Below are 11,868 nucleotides of genomic sequence, written 5' to 3'. Positions count from 1 at the left end.
TTCCCTACAAAATCCATCCATCCATCCATTTTCATCCGCTTATCCGTTACCAGGTCACGGGGGCAGCAATCTCCACCCAAATCACACTGCACCGTACCAACCCCCCTGAACCTTCCTACGGGTGGTGAGTCCACTGGACTGGTACCAACCACCCTGACTGGGATTTGAACTTGCCCAGGAGGTGAACCTTGGGGTTCCACACCAATGACAGAGACATTGCCTCTGGGCCAAAGCGCCACCCCTACAAAATATATTTAAAAAAAATACAGAAACACGACGTTCACAGATATCACCTGGAACCAAGCTCACGTGTCTGTTCCAGCTCTGTCCAGTATCAGGACCAATCCTCGTCTGTCCTTAACCTCACACCTGCAGATTTAAGACCAGCCAACCACATGCTGACTTTATCCCCCTGTTGCCTTCCCTCTGTAGAGATGGAGGCGCCAAGACAACAGAGTTTTAAGGATCCGCTCACTGCAGCACTGGAAGAAAGTGAGAGGGCGCCCTCTAGCATCTCCCGAGACCAACCCTCGGTGGTGTCAGTGGCCTCTGTGGTGTCAGAAACGTCCAGTGTGGTCAGGGACAGTCCCACGCTGAGTATGAGACGACAGGCCGCGGACGGCAGTGAAGACACGGAACATGCTGCGGGGGATCATGAGCAAAATAACCCTGCGACCGATAGCTCCTCCACATGGAGCCCTGAGGTACTGCAGCATTATATCCGCCAGCACTTTCTAATTCAGTTTGGCTAATTGAAAATACATTTTAGGTTAACTAACATGTTGATGTGTGTGTGTAATGTTGTTATGTTCAGATGAATCTCCCACACATACACACAAGCGATTGCATAATGTTCTTAATGTTGGTCATAAAAATGCCTCTGATGTGACCAGTGCTAATGCTATTCACACACGTAATAATTTAACACAGAGCTAAAAATACACACAGCTTCTGTGAGGGGAACCTTCATGCTGATAATTGTTATAAATAAATGTGATGGAATTTTGGTTAAATTACTTTAATTTCATTCTCAAATGAATCTTTTTTTCCTCCTGTTCGTTCGCCAGCAGGAACAACCTCCACAGGATTTGGTCTCATCTCAGCCGGTCGCCTCCTCCCTTCCATCCCCAATCTCCAGATGTGGAGACCTGGTGGTCACTCTGGAGTACCGTCTCCACACGGAGAAGCTGTTGGTGACCGTGATCGAGGCCAAGAACGTTCCGGACAAGGCTCGCAGCGGGATGGACTCCTGGCAGATCCACATGGTCCTGCTTCCTGCCAAAAAGCAGAGGCACAAGACGACAGTGCAGAAAGGCTCTCAGCCACACTTCAATGAAACCTTCAGATTCTCACGCCTGGAACCTTCTGACCTGTCCGTGTCGGCCATCAGGTTCAGACTGTACGCTCTGGGAGGCAGGATGTCTAGGGAGAGGATGATGGGGGAGAAGGTTCTGCGTTTAGGAGATGTGGCAGCTGAAGGAGGGCAGATGAAGACGTCACTTATTCTGGAGCCTCGCAGTAACTTGAAGGTGAGTTTGTTGGTTGAATGTCTACGGATGTTGTTCTGTGATGTAGAGAAAAGACAAAACACCAGGTCCCTGTGTTTGTCCTCCACCAGAGCATGGGGTCTGTGTTGAGTTTGTCTGCCGTGTCTCAGACCGACAGCATCACTTCCACCAGGTCACTGGCACATGGTGGCGCTCCTGAGCTGCTCATAGGTCTGTCCTACAATGCCACCACAGGACGGATGTCTGTGGAGCTCATTAAAGGAAGTCACTTCAGGAACCTGGCCATCGCTAGACCACCAGGTCTGAAGACACACACACACACACACATTATATATACAGTATATATATATATATGTGTGTCCATATATGTGGATATATAGGCAAACATGTTTTTCTTCTTCTGTGGTAAATCTCCATCTTCGGTCCAGACACCTACGCCCGGCTGACCCTGCTGAACTCCGTGGGTCAGGAAATCTCTCGGTGTAAGACGTCAGTGCGACGGGGTCAACCCAACCCGGTCTACAAAGAGACCTTCATCTTCCAGGTGGCGCTGTTCCAGCTGTCTGACGTCACTCTGCTCACCTCCATCTACAACCGACGCAGCATGAAGCGTAAGGAGATGGTGGGCTGGTTTGCTCTGGGCCAGAACAGCAGCGGTGAGGAGGAGCAGCTGCACTGGCAGGACATGAAGGAGAGCGGAGGTCAGCAGGTCTGCCGCTGGCACGTCCTCCTCGAGGCGTGACGCCCCCTGATGGAAAGGGTTACTATTTATTTTTATGTTTGTATGAAGTTTGTTCTTCAGTTAGAACTTTTATAAAGACTTACAAAAAACAGAAAAAAAAACATTCTGGATTTCCCAAGGAAGACGCATGAAGTTTTAAAGAAATTGATCTGGCAAAAAAAATTGTCTCATCCATGCAAACCAATATGGGAAAAACTTTGGGAACAAGTCTTTCTGGTCCAAGAGGCTAATGGATGTTCGTGATCGTTCGTTTGGACAGATCTTTTACAGAAATTCCAAGTTTTCTGTTGCTTGCTCTTTTTGGAATGAATGTCCAGGAGAGTTGTCAATCCTCTGGAGGTGTGAGCTTAAATCGTGGATTTTCCTGTTCGGACAGACAGGTGGCGTTATTGATTATGTGATTGATAAATATTCCTTTAATGACAACATAAATGCATTTTTTTTCTTCTAAAGATTTTCAAGATTACTGTTAACAAGGTAAAGCTGTAGAAATGATCAGAACATCCATCAGCCTGAAGGATCATTTGGCCTGTGTGACCTTGTCAACATAAGGGCAAAGGTCATCTCCAGATAAATCAACACTAAGGTTCACGTCCAGATAATCATGACACGTAGCCACAGATATGGCTGACATTTCTAAAACCCTGCTGTGCTTTGCCTGGCTCTCAAATCATGTATGGATCATTGAGAAGGAGGACAAACGTTTGGACTCCTCAAATTAAAAACATAGTTCAATAGGTGCAACTCCACTCTAGGAAAATGACTGTTAAAAACTATAGTATTTTGCTAAATGACAACTGTGTGATGACATCTAAAAAAAAATAAAAATGGAAAATGTCGTTTGCTTCTCGCTACATGTTAGCATGGCCTCGCTGCCTCGTTGTATCACCTGATGTTTTGGCCTTACAGAAATAGAATCAAGAGAAACGATGTAAACTGATGACAAACATAAGGGCTGCTGAAGCACTGACGATACAAACCAAACGATCGATGGACACTGTCGTCCAGTTTACTATGCCATGTCAGCTAAACAGCTGCATGTCCTGATGCACAAAATATTCAGACGACACAAACCTGACAAATCAAGTTAAAGTTGGTCGTTTCAGTATCACCGCTGTTTTTGGTTGACCTTCCAGGACCTTTTGCTGCACATTACAGATTTGAGATTTTAATGTTTGCCAGTGCTGTCTGAAGGTACAGCGACCTGATGATTGAACCAACTGTAAACGGGTTGACAGTAAAGTCAGAAGACAACAGGAAGTAGAATCAGACTACAAGACAAGAAAACAGCCTGTTACAAAATGAAGTATTTGGAATACTACTACTAATTAAAGGTGGATCTGTTCCACATATTATCTGGTCCAAAAAGAAAGAAAACCTTGAGAGACTTCCTTCACCGTGATTCAGAGAGCAGCTGTAACGGATCTCACATTTAAACCAAACATCAATGTTTGGATCCATATCCAGGCCTTTTGATACAGACAAGTCAGGGATGTGACAAAAAGACGAGGAGGAAGGAAATTACCTCACACTCTAGATGCAGTGGCGAGTGGGGTGGGGGCAAGGTGGGGGATGAAGGGGGGACTCTCTGGGCTTGATCCATTGCTGCCTGCAAGTCTAGATTATATTTATTTTTTCTAAACAGTCATATATTTCACAGATTAAAATCACAGATCTGAGCGGAGCTTCCTGCACAGACTGATGAGCTGGCTGCATGTTGGCACCGCTGTATAGAAACAATGGAAAAAATAAGTGTTGTATATTTTTGTGTAAAAAAAAAAAAGTTAAATATTTCCCAGAATTCCTGTGGTAGTCACACACATGCATGTTTGCTCTCCTGCCTGTTGGCTGGATTGGAGCTGCACCCAGCTGGAGTTCAGTAGAAGGCGGGAGTGGGTGGTGTTTGTGCTGCAGCTCTGATGAAGTGCCTGATCAAACATATCTAACTGGGAGAGAAGATCTCCGTCTGCATGAAGCCTCGTCGTCAGTAGTCGTAGTCGTTGGACGGTCAGTCTGTGAAGGTCAGGTCAGAGCAGGTTCAAGTCTCTGCTGCAGGTCGACAGGAGAGCCAAACAGAGGACGAGCCAAATATATGAACTGAAACATGAGTTTGTTTTTTACAACTCATCCACACGAGCAGCTAACATTAAAGGTTCAACAAAAAACAGAAAAAAAGTGTTTCCTTTAAAGAACAATGAACAATTGGAACAGCAATGAAAAGGTTTGGTTTAAAAACACAGACTCAGATTTTTAGCTAATTTGTCTAATTTTCCTTTGCTAACTTTACAGTTTTATGCTATAAACTTTCCAACTTTAGCCCTATATGTTGCTAATGAAGGATTTTTTTATTGCTAACAATTTGTTTTTCTTTTTGATAGTTTGCCTGTTTAATTTTATTTATTTGACAGTTTGTTCCTTTTCAATGTTCAAGCTAACATCATGCTAACAGAATGTACCAAGTTGTATTCAATTACCTTTATATGTTCGTTCTTTATTAGCGTTACTATTTTTGGCTAACTTGCTCACATGCTTTTGTTGACTTGTTGACTATACATTTGTATTTAGAAGTTGTATTTCAGAGCCTCCTGTCCATCTGTGGTAAATCTGAGGACACTGAACCTGTCTCAGTCTCACAAACACACACACACACAAAGACTGATGCCCCTCAGATCTGGTCTGGTTCATGCACGACCCCCAAGTCACTACCCTTAAAAACTGGAACCCCAAAAGTAGTTTTTGTACCAAATTTCTGTTGCCAATAAAAAAACTCCTCAGCAGATCCTGCTGAGAGAATCTCTGTCTGCCATCTGCTGCCTCCTGTCCTTCTGTCCTCTTCATCGTCTCCAGCCACTCAGTCTAACACCTCATCTCATCATCTGTGTTTGACACCACATCATGTATCTTCAACCACCATTTTTTTTCATTTTACTCTTCATTATTTCTAACATTGTTTTTCATAATTGTTGCACCATCTTCACAATCATTATCTTTTCCCCCACATCTTCATCCGTCATGTCCTCCTGTCCATTGTCTTCCTCTCAGTGTACATAGTCTTTATTATCCTCGTTATCATCTTCATCTTCTTCATTTTCATCATTATCTTCACCTTCTTCATTATTGTCTTCTCCAACATCCCATATTTGATTATCATAGTCTTCACATCTCCATCAACCTCACCCCTGCCTCTCCATCAACACCTACAGGATCTAAGATCTTCATGTTTGTGATTATTGTCCACAACACTGTTGGACTCAATGTTGGACACAAGAAGACCAGAGGACAGAGAAGCTGCTTGAGCATCATCACCATGCTCTTTGTCTCCTAGCAACAGAAAACATCTGCCACTGACTGGACCAATCATCAGTCAGCATTTGAGAAAGGCAGAGAGCGAGTAAAGGAGAGAGAGAGAGAGAGAGACATAGAGTGTGTTCCCTTCAGTGGACAGATTTATTTTCGGTCTCTTCATACATTTATTTTCTTGCTGCAGAACAGACGCTGCTCTCAAAGGTAAGTTGTTTTTTATATTTTAATACTGTACACACAGGGTATGCACATGTATAAAAACTGTATGTGTAGCAATAATGAAGAAACGAAACGTGTCACTGATCATTTAAAAGTGAAATTATTTTTATGACCAGTGAGAATAATGTTTGTTTTTAGATTTTTTTTACATTGACATTTATTTTTGCTTTGTGTATTTTTCAATGACCTAGATGGGAAAAAAAGTTAGTGCTAAAAACAACAAAACACATCTGCATGAAAAACTATTTTTCCTACTATTTTTCAGACACATGCTATAACTTACAGGAATCCACATTCATTCTGAATAACAGAGAGTGTTGCTGCAGTGGAGCTAAGAAAACTATATCATGTCCAGGGTTGGTTTAAAAGAAAATGAATCTAATCTGATCAGTTAACAGTTGTTTACATCTCATGATATGCTGTCACTGGATTATATTGAACACAAATGTAAAAGGTTTGTTGGTAAAAAAAAAAAAAAAAAGAGGAGACGACTGTGAAATAATGACACACATACACACTTCCCACGCAGCATCTGTGTCTTATTTAAACGCACGCACACCAACACACACATGCATGCTTTCCTTCCTCTGCTAGGTGCTGAATGCAAATGATCTTCTGGTGACTACTGTTTTCTTTGTCAATTTTATTGATTTTTTTCTACCTATTTTAAATGACATCTTCAGATGCACTAATAAAACTACATCTATAGAACCATTATATTCATTTAATGTCACTTGAACAAAAATATAATGCAACAGTTTTTTTAATGTCCACATAGAATTAAAACAATATCATTTTGTTGCTTTTAATATTGTATTTATAACAATGATTGGAACAGAACAACAAAAACAATGTCATAGTTCATAAAACCAGAATAGAATTAAATGAACTGTACAGTTCATCAGTCCTAAAGATAGATTGTATTACCTATATATGTATGAGAATGTTTATAAGAAGAGACACTAGGATCTCTGACACTGGACTGATGAAATCTGTGTTTGGGATTGAACTCATTATTCTCACCTTCTCCTCCTCCTCCTGCGCTTCCTCCTGCAGGACACAGGGGGTGATGTGACTCAGGACCACTCCGAAACAGTGACTTAAATCCATCCTCTGAGCTGCAGACCACCATCAGCACCAGCAACAGCAGCAGCAGCAGCAGGAGAGGAGACAGAAACCCCGGTTACGCTGGAGTAATGCATGTCAACATTTACACAACACTGACCTCTAGTGGTTAGTACGTTCACCTGCGTTACAGGCGCAATAAAAGCAATTGATGTGAAAAGGACGAATAGAAAGTGTCAGAGGAAGAAACAAACATGCGTGACGTAAACATTTTTTTCTGAATAAACATTTTTCATTAGGTTATATGTCAAGTGTGGTTGTAAGAGGTAAACCGACGTCATATATGCTCGTACGCCCCCTGCTGCAGGGGGACTGATCATGGCAGAAACAACAGTTTGCAGCAGTACCAGTTAAAACAGACCAGCATCAGTTCAAATATGTTGTGATGTGTTAATGTAATGTTAGCTGCATAGTTACACTGTTATACTGACTGACAGTTTATGTTGTAAAACACTCACTCGCACCAGAGTCCGTAGAGAAAATCATTAATTTGGGATTTTTGATCCACAGCTATTGAAATACGTTATTCTGTCAACTCTAAATCCTGAGTTAGAGTGACCACACGAGGCAGTAGTGTGCCAGCAGGTCCAGTGGACAACTTTTTAATTTAACTTTATTTGTAGATGAACATGTTTATGTACAACATGTTCATCTCCCCCCGCACTGAAGCTTCTGTTTTCTAAATCAAAGTGTTTTTTCTTATCTTTTGTGTTCCTTCCATCAGGTGTCTCGTCCGTGTGTAGGAGAGAGAACAAACCATTCAACAACGTCGAAAGTTGCCTATTTCAAGAGGAAGTATGCGGAGGAGGAGGATGTACACCGAGGCCTATGTGGATATTTTCAAAAAGTAACAAAATGCTGCCTGTTTCTCTGACCTCATTTTTATTTACATAATTCAGAAGAAGTATTTTCACAGGCCATACAAAGAATGTGATGAAAAGTTCTTGTTTTTTTATGTGTCGCCTGCAGCACCTGATACAACAGCAGGAGCGCAGCTGCATCCTGAAGCTCTCCTTGGAGAAGCTAAGGTTCCTGGACGATCCTGAGGCCTACCTGCGACGCTCCGTCCTCATCAACAACCTGCTGAGAAAGATCCATCATGAGGAGGAGAAAACGGAGGAGGAGAAGGATGAGCAGGAAGAGGAGCAGAGAGAAGGAGAACACATAGGAGAAAGTGGGAAGAGGAAGCTATCGTACCCTGACAGGAAGAGAGTGAAGATTCTGGTAACAGAATGCTGTTCTCAGGCAGCGTTGGGTCTGGAGAAGCTGCAGTGTTACCACCTGCTCTCCTGTTACCCTGCATCTGGATGTCTGTTCAGTCCGGCACTGAGTTCCAGGAGCCACCAGGTCCTTCTTTACGACCTGGACGACAACGGCTGACTCTGGCCTTTTTGTCACAAAGCACAAAGCAGGTGATCAGCAGGTGATCTGTTGCTGTGGCTGATGGTGTTTCCACTGGAGCTGCTGTTTGTGTTTAGCTCCACGTTTGAGGATCAACAGGATGTTGTTGCCTCTGTTCACCACCGTATCAGAAGAAACACAAGAAGATGAAACATATATACATATATATAAAGACAGGATTCCCTTCTTCTGCCTCAGGACCAACAGGGCTTCTGCTGTTGACGTCAAAACTGTCTTTGCTGTCACTTAAAGGTCCAGTGTGTGAAATGTATTTATTTATTGACCTTTATTTAACCCGCGGGTCCCATTGAGATTAAAAACATCTTTTGCAGCCGAAACCTGGCTGAGGTAGCAGCCAATCGAACACATCATAACACAAAACAATACCTATACAGAAAAAACAACACACCGCAAATATTAAAATGTCTCTCAAGAAAAACACAAATGTGTCCAGGTACAAGTGTTTCAAATTTTAGATCTTTTTGGAAATGAATAGAATACTGAAAACAGTTCTCAGGTTTAGGATAAGAAGGTTTTTAATTTTTTTCAGTAGTGGTGAAACAGGCAAAACCAACAGCCAGGTTCCAATGATTGTAATGTTTAAAAATAAGTAAAACTATAACTTTGACTTCAGTAAGGACATGAAATGATGAAAAGTTTTAAAACAGTAAGAACTGTTTGTTTTTTTGTTTTTACTGCTGGCTTAAACAATGGTTCTACATAAACTTTATTTATGCCTTTAGTTATCGCAGTCAATTTGAACGCACCTGAAAGTCACGTGGCACTGACGTACACAGGAAATTGATTCTCTCTTCTGCCCAGATACAGAATGTCTGTTTGGAGACTGACCAAGGAGAGCAAAGTTGACGAGACAGTAAGACATTTTACCTCCTCAGCTACAGTTGGTGTCGTTGGTTTTAGGTGTACGGTGGTATCTGACATTTACCCAGTTCAGCGCTCTGTTTGTCAGCACACTCACTCAGTGTTACCAGTGGTCTAAGGATTAGTCGTGCTTGTTTCAACAGTGTTTTTTTTAAAGTTTATGTCTAGGAATGTAGATTAAATGCAATTTAAAAAAACAACAACCTCTTCATTAGGCCAAAAACTGAGCGGACAGTAGCTTTGCGTTGCTAACAAATAGCTCTACTGTATAAATATGTGAAGGAGAAAAAATGTCAAGGTGACGGCAGAGTTGTTGAAGAATTTCCGCCTTTTTCGTTGGGAACAGAGGGGTGAGCAGATGAGTCCTAAAAAGTTTTTATTTTTTATTTTGGTAATGTCCCCGTTAGATCTCACTAACTCTGAGACACCAGACTCAGTACTTGTGACAGACTCTGAGTGTCATTTTATTTTTGCTGTTGCTGTTTGTGCCGTTTGTTTATGTTTTGACCTTTATTTTGAAGGTTGCTCACGTCAAACGAAACATTTTCAGGGATTTACAGGCGATTGTCGATGCACATAGACTATCGTGGAGAACCTGTGCTAAAAACGCTTCTTGTACCTTTAAAAGCTACGCGTTTTACAAAAAGTGTGCGTAACATTTGGCTACACTGTGAAATGTTACAATTTTGCCATGATTCTGTTGCTCTGATATGACTGTCTCTGACGTTGCCTGTCAGAAAACTCGACTGTTTCGGTGTCGCTGTTTGACGTCCGGATCGTGCTGCCCTCTGCTGGACAAAACAAAATGATTTTCATGTCTACCTTACTAAAAACCTTCGAACAAATCTGGAAACCTCATGATAATCATGTTAGTGTATGTAAAAATTGAACAAATTAAAATACATTTGAATGCAATGATAAGAGGGCATTAAGAACAAAGTAAACAGTACTTCAAAACTTTTCTCAAATGCCCCATATGTGTGTACAACATTATATTGTGTTGTAAACCTGTCAATATTCTTTGTTCTGAACTGAAAAGAAAATTGTAAATGTATCTTGAGCTTTTTTCTGCAACCAAATGTTGATTTTTTTTTATTATTGGGAAGGACTTTCAGCTTTCTGTGTCTGTAACTGTTTAAAAGCTGAATATCAAAGAGCAGGATGCCTTTATTATATTCAATTTTATATTTTCCTACTTTTGCTCTGCTTTTAAAGATTTGCTAAATTTAAAAAAGAAAATATTTTATTATTTCACTGACCTTATTGGATTTGAGTCGTTAAAGTGTAATTCTTTCCTTTGTTAACCTACTTTATTAATGCATCTCAATAATCATCACTGCAGCTAAGATATTAAAATATAAAATATTCTATTCAAAATAATATTTTACAAGAAAAAAATATATTTTGATGAAGATGCATATTCTCTATTTAAAAAGCTATTTTAAGAAGAATAAAGGCAATTTAATTTCTTTCATATGAATAATAATAAAATCAAATAAATAACTAAAATAAAGTATGCAATGAGAAAATGTTTGATGTATTTCGTGTATTTATAAAAATGGTTTACATCAGTGGTCCCCAATCCCCTGGCTGTGGACCGGCACCAGTCCGTAGGTCAATTGGTACCAGGTTGCACAGAAAGAATGCATTACATCATTTCTGTTGTATTTATTATGTGATTCCGTCTGTGACTCACACTTGATGCATGTCAAGATGCTTGCCTCGGTCATGTCTTGCTTACATCTGTTACCTTCTGGCCAGTACCACATAATACTAATAATACTAATACTAATAATACTAATAATAATACTCAGCTAAATTGAAACTGCCAAGCTAGCAAAATGAACAATAAACAAACGTCTTTGGCACACAGTGGAAGATGTGGTAAGTGTACAGTATATGCCATATTTCAAGAAGGGGGTCCCTTAGGTATGGTTGCCTCCGACAGTCCATCAGTGTTACAGAGGATCTCTGAACCACCTCATTGCTTCATTCATTTGTCATGCATCTATGAAGGGACATCCGTCTTTGGATCAGAAGTGACATACTGCAACATTTATTCTTCGGTCACCAAAAATAGCCCATGTTACCCATGACATCATATTTACTTAAAAGGGAGACCCTCAAAAGCCTTTGATGTTTTTAAACTCGAGAACCTGTGAGTCAACCTTCGAACCCTACAAAACTAATCCCAAAAAGTCAAGCACTCCAGGAATAGAGGAAAACACAGAAAGGAAATAAGCATACGAACAAAAGCTAAAAGCGAAGCGACAAACCAAAAGCATCAACGCTAGCTCTTGTTGAGTATCTCGATTTTTACAAGTTCAACAACTGCTTCTTTGACCCCATTGAGATGGCCAGAGCTAGAAGGAGCAGGAGCCGATCCAGGAGCCGATCCAGGAGCAGGAGGAGGTCTGGTATGCGACGACGAAGGAGAGTGGGTCTTGCTGCCGCTCTCGCTGATCCCGCTCTCGCAACTGTACTTGCAGCCCGACCACGCAGACGCAGGAGAACTCGTCGCTCAAAGTCCAGGAGACGCACTGTGAGACGAAGAAAGTCAAGGGCTAGGTCCACCAGGCGACGACGAAGGGCCAGGGTAACCACTAGGAGGCGCCGAAGGCGAAGCACTCGCCGAGGAGCAGCACGGAGGAGGAGGACTACTCTGAAGAGGAGGCGAAAGACCACTAG

General features: G+C 41.5%; 1 protein-coding gene and 1 long non-coding RNA gene across 6 annotated transcripts in view; both read left to right on the top strand.

Annotated features, from left to right (window-relative positions):
- syt16 (synaptotagmin XVI) overlaps positions 1 to 5,056 on the top strand; it is a 20,899-nt gene extending 15,843 nt beyond the window's left edge. For 4 of the 5 annotated variants that reach the window (XM_017038792.2, XM_017038783.2, XM_017038773.2 and 1 more), the window contains exons 4-7: positions 433 to 704; positions 1,068 to 1,529; positions 1,619 to 1,808; positions 1,937 to 5,056. In XM_017038792.2, the coding sequence (XP_016894281.1) occupies positions 433 to 704; positions 1,068 to 1,529; positions 1,619 to 1,808; positions 1,937 to 2,250 (1,238 nt within the window). In that variant the 3' untranslated portion in view covers positions 2,251 to 5,056. The remainder of the gene's footprint in view (positions 1 to 432; positions 705 to 1,067; positions 1,530 to 1,618; positions 1,809 to 1,936) is intronic. The other variant, XM_017038777.2, reaches the window with a different exon arrangement.
- A 579-nt stretch (positions 5,057 to 5,635) lies between these two features.
- On the top strand, positions 5,636 to 11,868 carry LOC112487134 (uncharacterized). Its single transcript, XR_003049936.1, has 3 exons — positions 5,636 to 5,757; positions 6,829 to 7,744; positions 7,867 to 11,868. It is a non-coding gene; the product is annotated as an uncharacterized LOC112487134 (long non-coding RNA).

The sequence above is a fragment of the Cynoglossus semilaevis genome, chromosome 1 (assembly GCF_000523025.1).
Source record: "Cynoglossus semilaevis isolate Cse_v1.0 chromosome 1, Cse_v1.0, whole genome shotgun sequence".
Lineage (NCBI taxonomy): Eukaryota > Metazoa > Chordata > Actinopteri > Pleuronectiformes > Cynoglossidae > Cynoglossus > Cynoglossus semilaevis.
This window is presented reverse-complemented; position numbering and strand designations above follow the sequence as displayed.